Source organism: Phyllostomus hastatus, unplaced genomic scaffold, assembly GCF_019186645.2.
Source record: "Phyllostomus hastatus isolate PE091 unplaced genomic scaffold, TTU_PhHast_1.1 phas_contig_148, whole genome shotgun sequence".
Lineage (NCBI taxonomy): Eukaryota > Metazoa > Chordata > Mammalia > Chiroptera > Phyllostomidae > Phyllostomus > Phyllostomus hastatus.
This window is the reverse complement of record NW_025333607.1, coordinates 3,421,941-3,445,181: the sequence shown is the minus strand read 5'-3', so window position 1 is coordinate 3,445,181 and position 23,241 is coordinate 3,421,941. Positions and strand designations below refer to the sequence as shown.

The following is a 23,241-nucleotide window of genomic DNA, read 5'->3' as shown; positions in this document are numbered from 1 at the left end:
TGCTCGTCTGAATGTTCACTGCTCACTAATAAGGGAAGGCTACGAGCTGGGAATACCTGCTTGGCAGTACTCAGTTCTAAGAATCCCATCTACCAATCAATGACAGCAAAAAATAAAAATTAAAATTAAAAAAAAAATTTTAAGGGGGCGGGAGGTTGTCATCTGTAAGTAGCAGCAAGCAGAACTTTCCCTTCATATCCCATCCATTCAAATACTATCTTCAACATAGCCATCTCTTGCCATGGTCCACCACCTCTCCATCGCCTCTCTTACTGGAACTAATGTGGTAGCCACATCTCCTACTTCCACGTTTGCTCCCTGCAGTTTGTTCCCTACACAGCAGTTACTGTTCTTTCTGAAAATGTATCAGACCACTGCACTCTCTTGCTCAAACCCTTCAATGATCCCTTTGCACACTCCGATTTTACCCTAAAGTCCTTACCATGGCCTACAAGGTCCTACACTGTACTGGCCCTGTAACCTCTTTAGCCTCATCTCCTACCATTGTTGCCCTAAAGGCTTTCTTCCTGCTCCTTAAATATGCCAAGGTCAAACAGGCCAAACTACAGGGTCTTTGCACTTGTACTTTTTGGCTGGAGTGCTCTTCCCCCGGATAAATGAATGGTTCACTACCTCATTTGTTTCACGTGATGCTTAAATGTCATCTCCTCAAACAGGCCCTTCATTACATCTAATCTAAAGTAACACCCTCTGCCACTCTAACCTCTTAGCCTGAATCTGTTTTATTTCTCTCCATAGCAATTACCACTTTTCTTTTTCTTTTCTTTTTTTTTTTTTTTTTGGCTTGGTGTCTGTCTACCCTAATAAAAAGTAAACTCTTCAGGGTAAGAACTCTTGTCTTGTTCACTGATGTATCCTCAATACCTAGAATCATGTTTGATACAAAGAAGGTATATGATATCCCTTCAATGACTGAATTTATAGGCTAAGTTAGCAAAAACATATTCTTCAGAGAAATATGTACTCAACTACCATAATTTTTAAAACTACAATAAGCAAAGACTTAACAATTTGGACAGAAAACAAGTCAGTATTTTACAAAATTGCCTTTCATCAAAAACACCACAAATTTATAGGACAAAATACATTTGTCATATTATGGATCTAAATCCCTTTGAATATTTTAGTTAAATATTAACTATGAAGTTAACATTCACACTGGGTAACCAAGCCTCTGACTTCTCTCCATCCTACCTGCTCTCTTAATCTTACATCTTAATAAGCAGACCCACTTAAATGTGGATCTCATACAGGTCCTTTAAATATGCAAAACCCCATTCATCTTTACTCATTATTACTCAAATAACAACAGTGTTCAAACGGTAGTAACATCCATCTCATGCCCCAAGGAACCTCCATCTTCCTCCCACCCCAGGGTGAGCTACTAGGTCCTATATTCCACTTCCTAGATAGCTCAGATCTGTCCCTTCTGCTCTACTGCCTATGCAGTAGTTGAGGCCCTTATTCACTTCTTTCTTGGGGTCCTTGCCTGGCATCTCCAGACCATCCACCAAGATATCCCTTTATGTTTTTAAAAATATTTATTTATTTATCTATTTATTTATTTGGGGGCGGGGTGAGAAACATCAATGTGAGAGAGAAACTGATCAGTTGGATCAGTTGCCTCCCTGACTCGTCCCAACCAGGGACCTGGACCAAACCTGTAGCCTAGGAATGTGCCCTGACTGGGAACCAACCCGAGACCTTTTGCCTTGCAGGACAAAGTCCAACAGACTGAGTCACACTGGCAAGCCCTTTTGATGTATTCATATAAACCCAACATCTTTACCCCTTCTCAAAAACCTTCAGTGGTTGCACGTAACTTTCAAGAAAACTTTCAAGAAAATTTTTAACTCCCTAACTTAGCATCATCTCCCATCACTGCTCTCCTGCTGCCAACTTGAACACATCATGCTTTAAGGTAATTCATCCACAACGAACTACTTAGTTTCCAAACACATTGCCTTGCTTTTTTCTTTGTTTTCCAATGTTGTTTCCTCTCCGTCTGAAACACTCCTTTCTACCATTCTTTGCCTAGTGAAATCTTTAACTCTCAGCTTAGATGTCAATTCTACCAGAGGACTTTCCATGGCTCTCTGATTTAGACATCCTCTTCTGTTCTCTGACAGCACTTATAATTACCATACTATGTTGAATCAATGCTCTTATAATTCAATACACACTTTGTTTTGTTTTCTCTGTGTCCTCTGCTAAACTGTGAGCTCACTGAGACCAGGTCTGATGCTTATTCACCTTCATTCCACACTGAATGACACACACAGTAGGAGTTGTTAAATGAATGATTTATGAAAGGGGAAGGAAGGAAAAAAGGAAAGGATGAGAGGACACAGGGAGAGAGAGCAGGGGGAGAAGAAAGGAGAAAGGGAAGAAAAAGGAGGAAGGAAAGGAAGAAAGGAAAGGGGGAGCCAGAGAAAAGCGGGGAAGGAAGAGGGGAGGGAGGAGAAGAGGAAGTAAGAACATGCACACAAGCAAAGGGCATTTAAACAGGCATTTGTAATCAACCCATTATTTGTATATGACCTAAGTCAGCGATTACTGAAGAGAGAATGATACATGTGAAAAACCTATCTCCCAGATTAAAAATACAACTATCTGTATCACTTACCCCCCTAAAGAGTCTGAAATGTCTGGCCTATCCATCCAATTTCACTTGAAATTCTACTGCAATGTAGTGTAAATAATATAGATGCAGGGAAAAGGTAGAAAATAAACCTGACATGATTAAAATCTTGGAATGATTTAGAAGCTTTAATAATCTTACATTTCCTGATAATGTGCTATCACTGACCTTGAAAGGTCTATCAAAATCATGAAAAACAGCCCTGGCTGATGTGGCTCAGTGGATTGAGTGCCTGCCTGCAAACCAAAGGGTAGCAGGTTCCATTTCCAGTCAGGGCACATGCTTGGGTTGTGGGCCAGGTCCCCAGTAGGGGGCGCATGAGAGACAACCACACATTGATGTTTCTCTCCCTCTTCCTTCCCCTCTAAAAAGAAATAAAACGTTCAAACAAAAAGTATGAAAAATAAATTCAACATAACACCTATGTTAAAACACAAAACTGTTACTGGGTTAGTCAGATTTCTCAAAAACACACTGGACAAAAATATCACAAGATAGCCCTGACCAGTATGGCCCAGTCAGTTGGTCATCGTTCAGCAAAGTGAAAGGTTATGGTTCGATTCCCCAGTCAGAGCACGTGGCACACGCCTGGGTTGCTGGTTCGTCCATAATCAGGGTGTGTATGAGAAGCAATGGATCAATGATTCTCCCCCTCTTTCTCCCTCCCTTCTCTCTCCAAAAACAAATAAATAAAATCTTTTTTAAAAATATATAAGATAGTATATACCAATCAGTAAAGAGGCTTTATTTAAATAAATTCCTGAAGGTGGTACCAGAGGAAAAGTGCTTCTAAAACATGTAATACTTAAAATGATATATATATATATATTTATCTCAAGATTTAAAGCAACAACCAAAAGAACATTACTAAACACTTTTTCAATTACCTGAACACACTGTCACTTAATGAAATTCTAAAAAATGTTGGGCCCTTGGCCAGGTAGCTCAGTCATTTAGAGTGTTGTCCCAATAAGCCAAGGTTTAGGGTTCAGTCCCCCATCAGGGTTCACACAAGAATTGAACAACGAATGCATAGATAAGCAGAGCAACAAATCAATGTTTCTCTCTTTCTCCCTCCCTCCCCCCCTCCAACTCCCTATAAAATCAATCAATAAGTTTTTTTAACTAATAGGACATAACAAACTTCAAAGTATAAATGTTTAGTAAGATCTAATAAATGGCATAAGTCCCTTTATAGCTCTGTTATCATTATAGAAATTGGGAACATGAAAAAAGAAAATTTAAGCCCAAAGTAATCAATACTAAACACTTTTTGAATTGCAATTTTGTTAAAGCAAAACACCATTCATGGGCAGCCTCTCAACTCTCACCACACAAGAAATTTCAGTTGTAAAAAATAAGCTAACTCTTTCAGTACTACTGATTCCTAACTAGCAGGTTCTCTAAGAGAAAACCTACTATATAACAGAAAGTTCTTCTTGTATAAAAGTAGAAACTTACTTTAACAACTCCTTTTAACATTACTAATACCTCTTTTCATAAGCAGCAATAATGGAAATGCTGAACATCTGTAAGCAGTAGTTCTAAAATGATACCCCCAAATTTGCATTTGCGTAACACTCACTATGAAACTTTTAAGGTTAAAGTTTCCAATGTACTTTCATTTTTTTTGAAGACAAGTTGAAAAAAGGAGAAAAAGGAAATGAAAGAAAGGAAGGAAAGGAAAAAAATTAAATCTAAAAGACCTTCAACTTACTACATTTCTTTTAACCAGACAATTAACAGGTACTACACTGGGAATTGTGAGATTACGACATTCATTCCAGAGAAATCCTGCATTAATTATGCAAGCTTCTGAACCTATTATACTTTATTCAACCCAACACTTCTCTTAAATTATTGTCCAACAGCAAGGTATACGTTTTTTCTAACAAACTCACTCATAACTGTTTCATACAGGTCACAGGAATTAGTCTCATCTGCAACTAACAAAAAAGGACTCATTTGGAAACGTTACTGACTGGTTTTCATTCACATGAAGATGAGGTAAGAAGTCAGCAGACACAAACATGTTAGGTACTTTAGAGCACCCCAAAGTCAAAAAGTAAAAAGCCTAAAAAGTAAATGGACTGAACTTAATTATTTCATATAGTTGATGAATATTTAAGTAGCCACTGCTTTTACTTTCTTCCCTAAACACAAGCATCACAAATTTTAATTTGGATGCAGTGCTATAAAAGCAGTCTTGAATCTGAAGAGCGAAGTAAATTTGTTTAAAAATTGTTCAAAGGAACAGTCAAAAGTAGATGACATTTACATTTTAACATACTATCTGTTGCACTTCTCTACTGGTGAACACACACTGCCCTTTTCAAGCACTTCTGAATTTGGGACGGGTAAAAAATATCTGCAGGCCTCTTCACTTCCACCAGTTGAATCTAGTCATTTCAGGTTCCTAAGGCTTTTAGTCTAGGGTGCCTTTAAAAATGACAACATTCACTTACATACTCTCTAAAGTGAAAAAACAGCCTATACTTACTTTTATTGCTATAATTTCTTCCACCAATTAAGCAAATTGTACTTTTTGGACAATATCTTCCATTCAGTTAACATGTTTACACTTAATAGCAACCTGGCCATCAGTTTTATCACAATGCACTACTGCATCTGACAATTCTCAGACCAAATAGATCAACAAAGAAAAATAAACCAAATAATCCTGGAAATACAAGGAACAACTGCTATCTCTCAGCTGTGCAAAAATGAAAAACATTCCCTTGAAAAATCTTTCAAGACTATTTTCATGGCTAATGAAATAGGTCTTCTGCTTGAAATTCACAGTACTGTTAAACACAATAAATGAGATTTTCTTTCATCAGTGTAACCGATAGAACCACAATACAGTTCAGGTTCTAGAATCAAATTACCTGACCTGCTTTTTCTGTTTTACCTTTTCTAACACTCTAACGTAGTTATTTCCGGCAAAACGAGACGTTCTATATGGGACAACCATCCTCAGTGCGATACCCTGAAACCGGCTCCAACTCACAGCGCAAATGTCCACACCAGTAACCCCTCGTCTCCCGGGGAAGGCTCGGCACCCAGAGCCAAGCACGACGCTCGGAGCCCCCACACACGACCTCGATCCAACAGCCCCCACTTCTGAATCCTACAACCCCAGAGGTTCGTTTTCCGTGGGCAATCTTACCTTCATGATGATTCCGGGACCGCGATGCCCTCGAAAACACCAGATTCACCTGCACCTGGAAGGGAAACAAAAGACACCCCGTCAACGCTACAGGCACCCGCTGCACCGGCGGAGGCGGAGAAGCCAAGACAGACCGTCGAACCCGCGAGACGCCTTTGCGGGGCTCGCTCTGGCCTCGCCACCCAGCACACCTCGCCACCCACACAGCACGGCAGCTTAGCGTCCCCATTGTCGGGACCCGACGGAGTTTCCCGTCTCCGACAATGACGCCATTTCTGTCAGAGAAGAAACTCAAAACAAGCCGGGTCCGGCCGGGCCTCGGCTCACCCCGCGTCCGAGCGGGCAGCGGCCCGAAGGGCCCCGCGGGTCGCGGGAGGACTGACCCGCCGGGCCGCTGCCCACGTCCCGTTCCGAGATGGGGACCGACCAGCCGAGCAGACCCCGTCTGCGGGCCTTGGGGACAGGGGACGGGAAGAGAGGACCGGGAGGGAGCGCAGCCCCCGCGCTCGCTGAGCCCCCACCGCGGCCCTCGCCGAACCGTGAGCCGGGCCGCCGGGCTGGGGCGACTGCGGGGGGGCGGGGGCTCCGCAGGCGGAGGCCCCGAATTCGGGCGTCCGGCGAGCCCACTACAACGATCCTCCCTGCTCGTTCGCTGGGCCCGGAGGCTCCCTAAAGGACCCCTGACGAGCCCGCGAAAGCCTCAGAAATGCCCTACCTTCCTCTGAAGCGAGCGCCAACCCCAGCGCGCCCAGAGTCCCCTCCCCGGCTCCCCCCCAAAACCAACAGGCCCGGGGAAGAGATGGGGGAGAAGGGCGGCGGGTCCAGCGGAGCCGAGGTTGAAGCTCCGGCTCCTCCTCCTCCCGCGGCGGCGACTGGTACCTTTGTTTAGCGGCCGCTCGGGCTCCCTCGCTGGGGGGAGGGGGACGACGAAAAATCCTCCCGGACTGGAGTCCGGGCCCCCGTCGCACTGCCCTCCAGAGGACTGCGGCCACAGACCCTCTGCGGCTCCCTCCGGGCAAAGGTCCAGGCGGTGGCCGTGGCGGCGGCAAGCTAAGCTGAGGAGTCTCCTCCGCTCCGGCGCCCGAGCTCCTCACTCCGAACTCGACTGACGGGCAAACATCGCTCCCCCCGCCCCGAATCCCCCCTTCCCTCCGCTCTCCCCTCCCCTAGGCTGTTTCCCTCCCTACCTCTTTCCCGGATGGCCTCTTAGACGACCTCGGATTGGCTAGGGATTTTTAGAACCCGCCTATACCTTGTCTTTATTGGTCCCCTAGATACAAACAACGACGCCATTTTCCCACCAGTTCTATGGAAACAGAAAGTTTTACCTCAAAGCTTCCCGGGAAATGTAGTCCAACTTGTGGAGTCAGTGCGCAAGCCCATGGCCTCAAAAACTGCAAAACCCGCAACGCCCCGCGCCTGCGTGAGACTGGGGGAGGGGGAAGGGGCGGGGCGACACAGCAGAGGGGAGGTGGCAACGACGCCTGCGCAGTATGAGCGGGATGGCGCATTTTCTTGCACCGAGTAATGCGGCGGCGCTGGTGGCTGAGGAGGGCGGAGAGTTGAGTGATGAAGTAGGGGGAGGGGTTCGTGTAGGCGTCACGAGGAGCCGCGGTTTGAACTATAAAATGGGAAGTTGATGCTGGGTACTGCTACTCCCTGAACGGCACCGCGAAAGCTGTGACCTCATCGTTGAACCGTGAGTGGCTGTCGCGGTGGTGGCTGCGGAGACCCGGATGGGGGGGGAGGGCGGAGCCTGCAGTGAAGAAAGAAGGAGGGTGAAGACCCGGATGCTGAACCGGATTGTGTATGAATTTTCCGCCCGCTAGCTGGAGAAGGGGAGGAGCAGGAGGGCGCGGAGCGGAGCGGAAGGGGGCATTTGAGCGGAAAATAAGCGGGGCTTCGCGGACCCTGGCGGACCCTGCGACTCTGCAGGCAAAGCGACTCTTGGAGGCGCTCTGCCAAGCCAATTCTAGAAGTCGGCTTCAGAGTTGTTTAAATCCCCCGCCAGCATCTCAGGCCATTTTCTGCTGACTCGTCATCTCCCGGAGTTGAGTGGAAGGGATCCCTGCGCTTCACAGCTGCGCTTACATTTGTATGTCTCTATTTAGACATTCTGAAACTAGACCCTTCCTCTGCTGTTTTCATTTTTCACGTGCATGATTTCATCTTCTTAAGGCGTTAGAAAACACTTTCCGTTCGTTAGTTCAGTTCTTCGAGTATTTACTGAGCACTAAATGGACACCCGTGCGAGTGTGAAATTGCAACAGCGGTGAGTGCTACGGAGCAGAGTTACGGTACTCGGTAATCGGGGAATGTGGTCCAGGGAATTTTGGGTTAGGGACCTAAGGGAAGGCTTACCCGAGCTAGAGAGGATAGACCTGAGAGTAGAAGTGTTGGCCGGAGTTAACTAAGGAAGAACATTTCAGACGGAAAGATTAACATGTTGGGAAGCCATGTGTCAAAAGGGAGCTTTTGAAGTATGAGGAACTGAGGCTGAAGGGGTGGGGACGCAGAACCTTACACAATTTGTTAAGGTGTTTTGTGTGGTGGAAAGAGATCTCCCTTTTGAAGATTTGAATTTTGCAAAGATCACTAGCTAATGCAGGGAACCCAATCTGGAAGTTATTGTAGTCAGTAGGAGAGAACCTGCTTTTCGTATTTATTCATCCATCCATTGTTTCAACAATTTTAAAGCAGTTTTAGTTTTGAAAGTAGTTTCAGATTCACATAGGCATTCTATACTGTTATTTAATTTAATAAATTAATAGAGATCAGTAACAAGTTAATAGTTCTTTACATTTAAGACAAGTACAAGATAGTTTATTATCTTTGAGTTTAAAGAAAAAGGCAGGTCAGACCATGTGCCACAGGGTGTAGAAACGCTTAGACCTTGAAATACCTAGAAATATTGAGATTCCTATGTTTTCCCACTGCTGAGACTACTTGTGTATAAAGTCCTTTGGGAAAGGAACATTGACTTGTTAAGTGAATGTTCTTAAACTTACCTGAGTGAGCTAAGGAAAGAATAATTTTTAAACATCCGTAACTAATATTTTAAGTCAAAAAATAACATCCACTAAGAATTGAAACAGAGGTTAGGCTCTGATTTCAGTTCAACAGAGTTACATGTTACTGATCCAGAGACAAAGGCGAATTCTTGAATGTCGGTCTTACTGATTTTTAATTTAAGTCAAATGTATCCTGGAGGCTGTGAAGAAGATAAGCATGGGAAGAAATGGGTACCAGTTGGTTTCTAGAAGTCTATAAGAGATGCTTTTTGCTATTCTACTGTTATATCTGTAAATATTTATCTTTTACGTAAGCAGTTATTATTCCTGCATGTCATTTTCTTTCATCTCTTAAGAATGAGCCCTGGCCTGCAAACCAAAGGGTTGCCTGTTCTATTCCTAGTCAGGGCACATGCCTGGGTTGCTGGCCAGGTCTCCAGTAGCGGCCCGAATGAAGCAACCACACATTGATGTTTTTCTCCCTCTCTTTCTTCCTCCCTTCCCCTTTGTCTAAAAATAAATAAATTAATTATTTTTTTAAAAGAATGAGATAACCTATGTCAAAGTTTAAACAGTATAGGTAATTGGTTACTAAACTGGTTTTTAGATTATTTCAAAATATTTTCTAGACTTTATTTCCCTTGTGATATACTTAGTATTAATTATTAGTCAAGGCAAATGTAGAAATTTTCTGTATGGAATGTTCTCTTTGAAATCATATTACTAAGATAATTTACTTCGATGGGGTGCTAACATTTTTATAATGTTTCACCTACATATTAAAGAGTAAATTATTTAAAAACTTACTTTTCAATTCTTTACATTCATGATCCTAAAGAGAAAATCATTGTCCCAAGAAGCAAAAGAAAGCAGATAAAAAGGAAAAATCTCAACTGTGCCACAAATGTGAGAGCAGTTAGAAAACAACTAATGTGAGGACAAATAAAAATAGTAGATTTTTTACACAGCAAGAGAGATTCAGTAATAAAGGAAGATTCTAGGAAGACAATGAGTTATTGGTATGCTGGGAAATATTGAAGTAAATGTAAAATTCAGAATAATAAATTAATGCCAGGGGAATATTTTTAATAATATAATTGCATTCCAGTTAATGCATGTCTTAAATCAGAATCTGTGAAATGGGCCCTGGCTGGTATGGCTCAGTGGATTGAGTGCCAGCCTGCCAACCAAAAGGTTGCTCGCTAGTTGGCTTCCCAGTCAGAGCACATGCCTAGGTTGTGGGCCAGGTCCCCAGTGGGGGCCATGTGAGAGGCAACCACACATTGATATTTGGTTGTCAAACCTCCCTTTCCCACTCTCTAAAAACAAATAAATAAAATCCTAAAGAAAAAAATCTCTGAAATGGATTGATTGTACAGAAAATAGAGGAGAAACGTTTCCTCTTAAATTTTAGTAGTATATAAAGCATTCATCAGTGCTCATAGAAAAAAGTATGTTTACTAATTTACATACTCATAGAATCAAATTCTGTAGATTTGTTTTAACATTGATTTAATGCAACAATATAAGCCTTTTATGGTCCAGTAAAAAGGAAAGGCTTAATACAAGTTTTGTAACTTGAAAATACAAGTGAACACTTTGATCAATTACTTGAGTGAAAGCTTTCCTTTTTTTAAATGAGATATAATTTACATATTACATCATTCATCTGTTTAAAGTATATAATTAGATGGATTTTAGTATACTCACTGGGTTGTGCAACTACCACCACAGTCTAATTTTAGAACATTTTGATGCCCCCTCAAAAGAAACCGGGTTCTTGTTAGCTGACACTCCCTATCCCCCCTACTCTAGCCCTAGGCAATTATTAATCTGCTTTCTGTCTCTATAGATTTGCCTGTTTTGAACATTTCATATAAATGGAATCTTACAGTATGTGGTCTTTTGTGACTGGCTTTCACTTAGCATAATGTTTTCAAGATTTCATGTTTATAAATTTTAGACAAACTGAAATATTGGCTTTACGAAAACACCTTGAGATAAAAATTAATTTGCAGTTTGACACTCAAAGATAATCTAGTTAATGAGATCATACATGTTTCTCTTTCTTAACAGATTAGCTTTGAAATTCAGAAACAATGGAGAAGAATCAAGAAAAAGTCCAGAGGATTCTTCTAGAACCGTACAAGTACTTGCTTCAATTACCAGGTAGCATTACCGTCCATAGAGGGTGGTTTTTATGTAGTAGTGGTCATTCAGGTGTCAGCATACAGGAAAGGTTAGACTTGCCAGCTTTTGAGATTTTTCTATTTAAGGTTATACACATACAAGAAAAATGAACCTTTGTTCTTAAAAGGGACATGTTTGAGGTACCCTTTAAAAAATATCCAAGTATATAACATACCTAAAAAAATAAATATACTTAAAACATTTGAGTACCTTTTTGGAGGTTTTATTCTTTATGGATGCCACATATTGCTATATAGAGAGTGAGGAAAGCTATGCCAGTTCGTGCAAAGACAAAAAGCTTCATTTACCTTCCGCTACACACATATGCTGTGTTTCTTACTACTAGTTCCTTTAAGAGCCAAATGGTAATATCTAAATTACTTAAAAGCATAACTATCATTATTCCTATGTAAAGATGGACCACCCGGACATGGCTTCCTACAGTTAAACCTGCCTAATCATGTTTATGTGTATGTACATGTTTTATTGTGCTACTTCTTAACTTTGGAGAAATAATAGTAAAATGCATGCATATAGGAAGTGTGAGTTCTTGGAATAAAAATTTATTTATAAACCAATTACTTAAAATGCTCTTTCTCATAGAAATAATATAAAAGGTGATAAGTTAACAACCACAAAAACCTATTTAACCCATAATGTGGCTAAACTTGAATGATGTTTTCAGCTCCATCACCATAAACACATTTTCATTTCTGTTCTACAGTACGTACCTTTGTGAGCACGCCTCAGTGGTAGTATGTGCATTTCTATTCTTTTTGAGTCTGAGGGGATAAATATGGTCATCAGAGCCAAAAGCGTAGAACTTCCTGGGCTATACCTTGGAAACCATTGTACATAGTGTCATTTTTCTTACGGTAGGTCCTAATGGAGACACCCCTGCTAATGTCAGTGCTTCAAAAGAATGGAGGGAAGACAGAAATGGAAAATGCAAGGGAAGGTCACCTTTTGTTTAATAAAAAGCTATAAGAAGACTGCTTTTGAGTGGCATTCATTCAGCAGATAGTAGCTTTGCCTATTTCAGGGTCTTCCATTGAGAAACGTGGCACTGCTTCTCCTGCACTCTACCCATCCGATGCTTGACTCCTTTTGTAACAAGTTGGCAAACACTGGCTGGAATCTGTTATCAGTGCTAACGAGAGTCTAAAAAGCATCTCCCACTTCAGACACTCTGCTGCTGTGCAAAGCAGGGACTACCTTTACTTACACTTCAACCTTAGTGGTTACCCTATACAATGAACTTCTGTATCACTTCTTTAATCCTCATTATCTGGAAGTGATATCTTAAACAATTAGATAACAAGTTTTTTAACAATATTTTCTTGTTTATCCTGTCATAGTTGTCCCAATTTCCCACCTTTGCCCCCTCCACCCAGTGCACCCCCACTTCCATAGTCAGTCCACACACCATTGTCCATGCCCATGGGTCCTTCATGTATGTTCTAGATGACATGTAAAAACAGAAGATGACCTTGATGAAAAAAAAGAGAGAGAGAGAGATGCTGTGGAAGGGGGAGAATCCCATACCTAGCTGCTGAGGAGGGACCTGCTGTAGGGAGTGGGGCAGGGGCTGCTCCCTCATTCTGGGGATGTGCCGTGGACTCAGCTGCCCAAGCGGCTCTCCCTGTTTCCCTATCTCACTTCACCCCCTTGGGGGCTGCCCAGGGGTAGGTGGTAGGTGTTTGTTTCTTTAACCCAGGGCTCTGGAATGACACCAAACTGTCCTGCTTGCTACCTTCTCTCCGTCTCCTCCTTGACTCGCACAGTCCCTCCTGCCTGCTCCTGTCATTCCAGGTCTGTCCCCACCCTGCCCCCGTGTGGCTCCCTGCCCCTCCGGACTGACTGCTGATCTGTTTTGTTTCCTTTTGTGGGGTTGGTTTGTTTTTTTCTGTTTTGATTGTCTTTATTTGCAGGTTTCTAGAGCCAGATGTCCTTACCTCCCAGCAGCTCTGGTATAAATTCCCCTTCCCCCAGGGGAAATATGCCACCTTGTTTTGAGGGGTTTGGGGACTTTTTTTCCCCAATTTTTTGTGTTTTTTCCCCCCTTGCTTTCCCTTTTATTTGGAGGGAATGGGAGGAGGTGAGCACAGGGAGGTGGATTTTATTTTTTTAGCTCATTTACAGGGGGAGGGAGTTTTTTGTAAAATATGTGTCATGAATAAAGTTTTTGAAAATTAAATAAAACTGTCATTAAGTATCTCACCTTTTTTAAGTCAAATGTACTCTTGCATCCATGATAGAATATAACCTAAAGAAATAGGAAATTCTATTATGCATAATAAACCCATTTTTCAGAAAAAGTTTTGGGGTTACTAAAATGACTTAGAGGTGGGCCAGACCATTTATTCTGTTATAAAGGTACTTTTGCTAACAAGATTATGATTGTTGATATTAGGATTTTCTGAAATTGGTGCAGTTGATGTTTGCTTATTTGCCCTAGTACGAGGCCCCCAGGCCTTTGCAGTGGGTGGTAGAGGGTGAGTTGGGAGTGGAGGAAGAAGAGGAACTACAGGAGGGAGTTGGCCATTTCAAGGTCTTAAAAAGAACACAGTAATTGTGGTTGGTTTTACTTTTGGAGGATCTCTGTGGCCAGCCTCCGTTACAAACTATTTGGGGACTAGGAGTATTGAGCCTGACCCTAGAGTCTGTCCAGAGTGGGGGGGAATATATTAAAACTATGGCACCTGTAAGTCAGGCCATTGACTATACTGTTTCCTACATAAATTCTGAAGTGAAGGGAAAATGTGATTCTACCGTGATTGTCTATGTTCTTCATCTTCTAAATGTGCTTTTTAAAGTGGCATGGGTGACTTTGCACAGTTGTACATTGTAAGGATGGCCCAGAATGACCTTTGTTAACTGGAAAGTAGGTCAGATGTGTCAAGTATATAATTACTACCCAGCCCATGTCCACCTTAAGTGTTAGTAAACAGAAGATAGTGCTCCTTGAACCCTACGAGGTCCTTCTGTTAGACTGCTCCCAGAAAACGAAACTGCCCCATTTGCATATGTGATGACAGTTTGCGTCTTCATTTGTTTGGGTGATTGGTGCAGAGAAAAAAACATAGATAAGACTTGGAAAATATTGTTTTTGTTTACTGAAACTTTTTATGTAACTTTTTCTGAAACCTACTCTGCAAATCAAATGTCCATGCATTCACTTTAGCGGAGAGCTTAATAGAGCATTTTTATTGAATGAACTGGTTGTGGGTTTTGTCTCTCGTTCCTTTATGCTTGAGCTAAAATGACTTGTGATAACTACTACCTGAGATCTCTGGAGCTTTCCACATAAGAAAAAGATAATATTAGAAAATAAATGGCCCTGGTCAAACTCGGATGTTAAAGGGCAATACTCCAGGGTATGGTAGTCTCACTTTTTGGTAGGAAAGCAGCAGAGCTATCCAATCTCTAAAACCTTAATTTAAAGGAATGGTAGATAAATTTAAGGGGTAATTGTATGAGGCAATTCAGCAGCAATGTACATTTCATTAAAAATACCTATATTCTCTAATATGTTCTCTGAAATGGACAGAGCTTCATTTACTGCCACTAACTAGACTGACATCCTTTTCAAAGGGAATAAGTTAGATCACGAGTCCTAAAACCCCATTCCATTCCAAAATTGTAGATACAAGTTGAGATAAAAGTAGTGGGCCAGCTTTGGCTGGTGTGGCTCAGTGGACTGAGTGCTGGCCTGCAAACTAAGGGGTCACTGGTTCGATTCCCAGTCAGGGCACATGCCTTGGTTGTAGGCCAGGTCCCTGGTGGGGTAGCGCATGAGAGGCAACCACACATTGATGTTTCTTTACTTCTCTTTCTCCCCCCTTTCCCCTCTCTCTAAAATTTATTTATTTATTTATTTATTTATTTTTAAAAAAGAAAGTAGTAGGCTTACTAGTAGGCTACTAAAGTATTTGGAATCCCTTTTGCCTGCCCTAATTTTAAGGTTGTTTGTTTTGTAATGTGAATTTTGACAGAAGGCACCAGTAGTGGCCCAGCAGTAGAAGGCAAGCTCTGCAGTGGGTAGTGGATTGATGGAGGTGGATTTATCTAGTCTGATTGGTTTTAGAGAAAATTTCTGATTTTTTAAAATAATTGAAGTATTTATTGCCAAATTTTATTTTTTAATTGCAGGTAAACAAGTGAGATCCAAACTTTCACAGGCATTTAATCATTGGCTAAAAGTCCCAGAAGACAAGCTACAGGTATCTAGGCAATTCTAACTTCATTCTTAATCCCCAAGAAATTTATGACATCATGTACAACTACTCCTAGCTCTTAATTCTATTTAATTCTTATGCAATATATTGTTTTAAATTGAAGTTGCTAATTAATTACTGCTTTTGAAAACTAAGACACTCGAGGCCCTCCTCTGTTAATGTAATAGTTCAAATATTTTTTAAAAAATGAAATTTCAACTGTCTTTTTTAGATTATCATCGAAGTGACAGAAATGTTGCATAATGCCAGTTTACTCATTGATGATATTGAAGACAATTCAAAACTCCGACGTGGCTTTCCAGTGGCACACAGCATCTATGGAATTCCATCTGTCATCAATTCTGCCAATTACGTGTATTTTCTTGGCCTAGAGAAAGTCTTAACCCTCGATCACCCCGATGCAGTAAAGCTTTTTACCCGCCAGCTTTTGGAACTCCATCAGGGACAAGGCCTGGACATATACTGGAGGGATAACTACACTTGCCCCACTGAAGACGAGTACAAAGCTATGGTGCTGCAGAAAACAGGTGGACTCTTTGGGTTAGCAGTGGGCCTCATGCAGTTGTTCTCTGATTACAAAGAAGATTTAAAGCCAATACTTGATACACTTGGGCTCTTTTTCCAAATTAGGGATGATTATGCTAATCTACACTCCAAAGAATATAGTGAAAACAAAAGCTTTTGTGAAGATCTAACAGAGGGAAAGTTCTCATTCCCTACTATTCATGCTATTTGGTTGAGGCCTGAAAGCACCCAGGTGCAGAATATCTTGCGCCAGAGAACCGAAAACATAGATATTAAAAAATACTGTGTACATTATCTTGAGACTGTAGGTTCTTTTGAATACACTCGGAATACTCTTAAAGAGCTTGAATCTAAAGCCTATAAACAAATTGATGAACTTGGCGGGAACCCTGAGCTAGTAGCTCTAGTAAAGCACTTAAGTAAAATGTTCAAAGAAGAGAGTGAAATATATTAAGCTATTCTTGATTAGGCCTAATAGCTTATTTCAGTTAATGAGTTTGTCTTTTAGCCTGTCATTTTGAAAATTTGGAGCAAGCTGTTTGACTCCAAAAACTGAGTGGATGGGTGATCATTGTACAAAATTGGCAGTCAAAAGGAGTCACATTTAATAGGTCTGATTTGAATGTGTTTAGTAGGTGTGCTGTGTTGGGTCTTTGTGGTCCACTCTGCCACAAATGTTTTACTGATCATGTCAATAAAGAATTCAGCCCCGGCTGCTGTGGCTCAGTGGATTGAGTGCTGGCCTGCGAACGGAAAGGTTGCTGGTTTCAGTCCCTGTCAGCACATGCCTGGGTTAAAGGCCTCTGGTTGGGGGTGTGCGAGAGGCAACCTATTGATGTTTCTCTCCCTCTCTTTCTCCCTCCCCCTCTCTAAAAATAAATAAATAAAATCTTTTTAAAAATTAAAAAAAAATTCAGCTTCCAGCAAGTTTTATCTAGATCCCTCCTAACTATACTGTATGGGCACTGCCCAATTCATCTACCCCAGTTTCAAGCCAGCAACTACTTGGGACAAGTCTCTGTAGCTAGCTGGCCCAAAGATAATAGGAAGTCCTCCTCTTCCTCGATGCAGCTGCTGAGAATATCAGTCTCCTCCCCGGAAATCCCCTTGCTGAGGTCTTCTACGAAGGCTGGCGGTGACAACCAGTGAGCACTCTGGTTCTTGCCCACTTCCTTTTTCCTTTCTCCATACCAGGAAAATTCTGCCCTTGAACCCAGGAGTCTCTTTTACATGCTAGCCTAAGTTCTTTTTTCTTTCTAGAAAAACTGGTGCCCCAAAACTGATTAATGTCTGGGTACAGAAATGTCCATTTGGGAAGGAAAAAAAAGTACACGCATGCAGAAATACTTTAAGAAGAAGCCTTTAAACCTTTTTGTATTTTCTCACTGTTAGTAATAAAAATCGTAAAAGAGCTGTTTGCTCACTTCAAATCCAAATCGGGGAAATGCCCTTTTCCTTCCTGCCCATTACCACCCTTGAAGGCAGCTGCTGCTTCAATGGAAAGGGAACCAACTGCAGGCATCTTTAATCTTTGTGATGAAAGGAAAGAAAGTGTTAACCTGACAAGGTAGTGCCTGACTGAAAAGTAGCCAAAGACTATGCTATCAGGCACTACTTAGCTTTATAGTGTCTGAACCCTGCCTACCCTGTCTCATTTCCAGCCACATCCCTGGAGCCATCTGTGGCCAAGAGGTAGGAAAAAAAAAAAAAAAAGACCTTGATTCCTGTTTTAGAAGTGTTACTCACATCCCAAAATGAAAGTTTGTGTTTCTCAGAAACATTGCCGTTTGCTTCATTGGTTCTATAGTATGTTAGGTCTAATCACCAGTACATGTATGAGAAAGTCTCACCAAAAAGTGCTCAACCTAGATCATCCTTATATACCAGGCTTATGGGTTCAGTCCCGTCAGGGCACATACCAGAATCAACCAGTAAATGCATAAACAAGTGGAACAACAAATTGTCCCTTCTCTCTCTCTCTCTCTCTCTCTCAAATCAATAAAAAATAAAATGTTTTTGAAAAGTTGGCCACTGCTTGTACTAACTTTTAAGATAATTTGAATCTGCCATTTTAATCAATACAAGGAAAACTTAAAATCATGGACATTTTAAGTGTTTCCCATGGCAACACTGGGGATTTTAATTTTGTGCTTAAGGAACCATAACAAGAAGAAAGCATCATCATTATTCAGAAAGGTCTAATGCTAACTATATAGACAAAACATATACCTTCAAGATAAAGATTGCTTAAGTTGATTATTCCTTACCTAATTAAACTGGTTTCCTGTACTATTTGTTATTCTTTTGTCATTTTCATCTTACCTTTGTCGGTTTCAGATATGCTTGACATTGAATTGGAGACTTAACCGTCACTTTATCTATTAAATGATCAAAAATCCATTCTTTACACCTGAGCTATAGTTATATTTGTTAATATAGAAGAAAACCAACAATATAGTTTAAATTGAATAAAATATCTACTTAGGTTTAAGGTACAGTCATTTTTTTTCTTCATAAATATCTTGTGGTAACACAAATAACTGAATTTCTTGTAGAAGACATGTAACTTGAAAACATTTATTTTCACATTTTCTAGTTGATGAAGCTTTAGGGAAAAAAAAGATTTTATTCATTTGTCCAAATCAAAAGAATGAAGGCTGGTTATGGTGCCATAAATTACTCTCCGACCTCAGCATGTCTTTAACTCCATCAGCTCCTCTGCTTCCCTCTGTCAACTGCTTAACGTGACTCCCTCCCCTTCCTGACTTGTGCCCCACAGTCCTTCACTTCAAGGATCCTTTCGAGAACTCTTTCAGGTCACTTACCTCTTTTTCTTAGGCCCCTCTCATCCCACCAATTTCCAATCCTGGATGAATCCAACCAAGCACGTTCTTTCCTTCTGTGGTGTTGCTGCGTGTTACTGAGGAACACTGCAAGTTAACAGGCTTGTGTATTATAGTAACACACTAAACAGTTTTCCTCCTATGATCTCTTCCCATTTTAATCTATGTTTCACTCTCCATCCAAAGCTGTCTGTCCAAAGCACAAATCTGATTGTCATTCTCATGTTTTAAATTCTATTGTATTCGAAGCCCCAGTACTGCCACCTGTAAGTTCCTTGGTATAATATGTAAGGCTTTCCAAAATCGTATCTCCAACCTTCCTTCACTAATTACGTTTCCTACCATTACTTTCCCCACACATGTTATACTCTGTCATAAAGTCATGCTTGCATTATTGAGACAGTCTATTCTGTTGGTTTAATTCATTTCCTCAGCGCTATGTGCTTGAACTTTTGCTAAGCTTGGGAGATACGAGAGCTATCAGCACTGTTCCTTAACCTCATATAACCAATTGTTAAACAGCATATAGAGCTGGAATCAGGGCCCCTAATTTCTTTGCTCGTTTATTTGTCTTCCCCTCCCATTAGATTGGAAACTCTTAAGGACAAGGACTGTCACTTATCCACCCTTGTATCCCTAATAGCACTTAATACATATTTATAAGTGAATATACCTACTTGAAACTAATATCCCACCTCTGAAGCATTCCATTAAATACAAAGTGTGAAAAGATCATAAACTTCAAAAAACTTTTTAAAAATGCTTTATTGATTTATTTTTAGTGAGAGGGAAAGAAAGGAGGAAGAGAGGGAGAGAAGCAGCGATGTGTTGTGACAGAAACACCAGCAACCCAAGCCTGCGCAGTGACTGGGAGTTGAACCAGCAACTGTCTACTTTGCAGGAACACTCAAACAACTGAGCTACGCCCCTCAGGGCTTGACCATTAGGCCCCTTAAGGCTCCTCAGCTTTTATGTTAATGTTGTTGTTCTACCTGCAACTCCTTTTCTAATGATTCTTATTCTTTCTGAAAGCATTCTTTTCTTTTTTAAATTGTATTTATTTTTTCTAGAGAGGGGAAGGGAGGGAGAAAGGGAGGGAGAGAAACATTGATAGGCTGCCTCTTGCCTGCCACCAACCGGGGAACTGACCTGCAACCCAGGTGTGCACCCCGGCTAACCCAGAATCGAAGCAGAGACCCTTCGATTCTCAGGCAAATATTCAATCCACTGAGCCACACTAGCCAGGGCTGAAAGCATTCTTTCAGACTGTTTACTCTCTCTCTTGTTTGTGATTACCATTATTCCAAAAGCCTGACCTCAAATTCAGGTCCTGTATTTAACTGCCTCTTTGCCTGAAAAAATAACATAATTAAAACTAGTTTTACCCTGGCCAGGTGGCTAAGTTTGTTGGAGCATTGTCCCTTACCCCAAAATGTTGCGGCATAAATTCCTAGTCAGGGCACATACCTAGGTTGCAGGTCCAGTCCCTGCACAGGAGGGACATGTACGGGAGGCAACCGATGGATGTCCCTTTCGTATCCATATTTCTCTCTCTCCGTCTCCCTTCTTCTCCCTCTAAAATCAATAAACATATCTTTGAGGATTAAAAAAACAATAATTTAATAAACCCCTCCAACCTTCATTAAAAAAATAAAAATAAACTTACACCTTTCTTCCTGTTTCTCTACCAACCTAAATAATGGAATGAAATCACTTTTACCCCAACTTTTTCTTTTTTAAAGATTTTATTTATTTACTTTTAGAGGGAGGGGATGGGAATGAGAAAGGGAGAGAAACATGTCAGAATACACTGATGGGTTGCCTCTCACACGTCCCCAACTGGGGGACCCGGCCACAACCCAGGCGTGTGCCCTGACACAATCAGTGACCTTTGATTCGCAGATGGACACTCAAGCCACTGAGCCACATCAGCCAAGGCCCAGCTTTTTTTCTTTTTTCTTTTTCAAATCACCATTCACTCTTAAGTGATCCAGCAGTGTGTCTTTGATTTATTTCTTACCCTTGTCTCCTATATTTTTCCAGTTCTCCCAAGTCCTCATGGAAGCTTTGTCCATTTTCACACTCATTAACATAGAACAGGCTTTATCACTTGTTGAAATACAGAATAAGATTTGATAATGGACACCACAATAGTGTGAATTCAGATACAATACAATTGGCGTTTGGCTCCCCAACCCCTAGCCCTTCCAGTTGGCTAACTACAGACTTCCTCTGGTTATTTCATTAATGTTGTAATAAGGCAACCTCACATTTTATGTGATTGAACATATTGGACCTTACAAGTAGTGTAGCATATTTTTACTATATGCTGTACTGGTAGATTAAAAAAAATAGTGCAATAAGCAATAAATAATATTAGTAATATAAAATTTTTTTAATATTTTATTTATTTACTCATAGAGAGAGGGGAAGGGAAGGAGAAAGAGAGGGAGAGAGACATCAATGTGTGGCTGCCTCTCACACACCCCCTACTGGGGACCTGGCCCGCAATCCAGGCATGTGCTCTGATTGGGAATCAAACCAGCAGTCCTTTGGTTTGCAGGCCAGCACTCAATCCACTGAGCTACACCAGCCAGGGCATAATATAACTTTAATAACCTATTAGTTCAAGTTAATTGTATGGAATGTTTTACAACCATTGATTAATGGGCATCTTTTCATAGTGATCTGGGAAACATTTGCAGCACAAACTGCCATATTGTGTACATTCTTTACAAAGCACCCCAATGCTTTAGGAGAATGACCAATTTATTATCTTTTAATTACTTTTGTTACTATACATAGAGAAAACTATATCTGAAGGTCTGGGAATTGGTATAATGAAAAATGGAAGATATTTGGACCTCAATGGGAGAGGTAGTACTAATACTAATGGTAATCTGCAAAAGTAATTTGTAAAGCTTGTACAGTCACTTAATAGAAATTGGAAAGTGGGACTAGTTAAACAATTGAAAAGTAGAAATTTTAAAGCAATTTTAAAGCTGGCAGATTACATCAATTAACCATAAAGAATTGGACATGTAAAACTAAGTAAAGAAAACTGAAAATGAAATACGTATGGAAACAGTGATATGCCCTTTGAAACAAAACAAAGTAGCAATTCCAAGAGACAAACTAATAGATTTTCTAATAATTTTTATTAAAATGCATTTGCTGTCTGATGTTAAGTGAAAGCATAATAATTTTTTAAAGTTTGTTATATTTTTGGAATCCTAAACATGGCCAATTATGGTTCACAGAAGTCTGGATTAAAAATGAACAAAAATTAAATTATAGCATTCACTAAATGACTTAGCACTAAAGATATAAAATACGTATAATTTTAGACACTATAAGGCTTAGAAAAATTTGAGTATATATGCTGATAGTATAGAAGAAGCAAGGGAAGGAATTAGCACCATGAAGAATGTCATCAATATTGAGAAAATTTCTCAGTTTACTGAGACCAAAAGTCTTCTCAATTTAATGGGGAAGCTGAAAAAATTTATTGGAGTTTACTGTGTTAAATAATAGCTCAGACAGGTATATCATTTAGTTAGTGACTGCTGCGAGAAACAAAAGATCAAATTATAATTTCTTCCTTGCTTAGAATACCATCACTGCCTGTGTGGATAAGTAATATTCTGACTTCTTTTCCTGAAATCCCTTCTCTTCTTTCAGCTCATGTTGCACACAATTGCCAAATTAATCTTAATTATTTGCTTTCACTTTATGCCTCTGTTGAAAACTCATTTCCATATAGAATAAACACTTTAGCTTCACAGTCAAAGCTATCTATAAGCTGTTTCCCATCCCCCACCATCCCTTTCCTTCACCTAAGCCTGCCTGTTCCGTTCTCACCTAAAGACATACACGCTCCCACTTTCGTGTCCACACTAATACACTTGTTCCCCTGCCACCCATTGAATTTGCCCTGTCTCTAATGTCTAATCAAGTTGACTTCCCTGCTGGAGACTTTGTTCTCAAATCAAAATGTCTGTACAATAAATAGTGATAGTAATCATGGAACTGGAAAAAAAACAAACCACTCCTTCTACCCAGAGAGAAAATGAGTAAGAGGCGGCCTTTAGTGAAGTTGTTAGGGGAGACCTTACAAAACAAAGCTTGAATATGGCTGTTAGTTAACTAAGGTAAAAGCAGCCATTAAAAGTCATCCGACTGACTTAGTAAAGGGTATTTTTATCTTCCCAGCAGAGCCATTGTTCTCTGATTGGTGCTGACTCCATTCTAAGGCAGCTAGAAAATGTTTCTCTAATAGGGATTTAAAACGGCGTTTCTAAACTTGACCAATGTACCATCCATTTCCTTTAAAAGAAAAACAATTATCCTGCACCTCAACTGTTGACCTAGGTTATTTTTGTTATACTGTTACTTAAGTTTGTAAAATAAAATGAGACATAAACTCCTACGGGGGACACCTCTGTTGTTTATTGGCCATTCTCCCATCCTAATTCTCCCTGATCATTTTTTAAAGATTTTATTTATTTGTTTTTATTTGTTGTAGTAGTAGTGTTACAGAACAGAACAAGGGGGGCCTGAGACAATATACTATTATTGAAAGAAGGCCCCGGGTCCGTTATAT

General features: G+C 40.6%; 2 protein-coding genes across 8 annotated transcripts in view; one reads left to right on the top strand and one right to left on the bottom strand.

The window, feature by feature from the left end:
• The window catches only part of ARID4B (AT-rich interaction domain 4B), a 138,513-nt gene extending 131,549 nt beyond the window's left edge, over nt 1-6,964 (bottom strand). For 4 of the 5 annotated variants that reach the window (XR_006788091.1, XM_045860247.1, XM_045860266.1 and 1 more), the window contains exons 1-2: nt 6,711-6,964; nt 5,832-5,886 (exon numbers count right to left, since the gene is read on the bottom strand). Coding sequence is in view for 4 of the 5 variants with exons in the window: in XM_045860247.1 (XP_045716203.1) it covers nt 5,832-5,837 (6 nt within the window). In the remaining variant the exon portion in view is untranslated. Of the gene's footprint in view, nt 1-5,831; nt 5,887-6,546; nt 6,653-6,710 lie in introns of those variants that run through there. The other variant, XM_045860256.1, reaches the window with a different exon arrangement.
• A 379-nt stretch (nt 6,965-7,343) lies between these two features.
• Nucleotides 7,344-16,509, top strand: GGPS1 (geranylgeranyl diphosphate synthase 1). Of its 3 annotated transcripts, none has more exons than XM_045818174.1 (4): nt 7,344-7,530; nt 10,919-11,011; nt 15,185-15,255; nt 15,482-16,509. In XM_045818174.1, the coding sequence occupies exons 2-4, from the start codon at nt 10,942-10,944 to the stop codon at nt 16,247-16,249; spliced, it is 909 nt and encodes a 302-aa protein (XP_045674130.1). In that variant the 5' UTR covers nt 7,344-7,530; nt 10,919-10,941; the 3' UTR covers nt 16,250-16,509. The 3 variants fall into 3 exon arrangements, with proteins under 3 accessions (XP_045674130.1, XP_045674137.1, XP_045674122.1); XM_045818181.1 differs by lacking the exon at nt 7,344-7,530 and adding an exon at nt 7,571-7,926; XM_045818166.1 differs by lacking the exon at nt 7,344-7,530 and adding an exon at nt 7,572-8,103.
• The last annotated feature ends 6,732 nt before the right edge of the window (nt 16,510-23,241 follow it).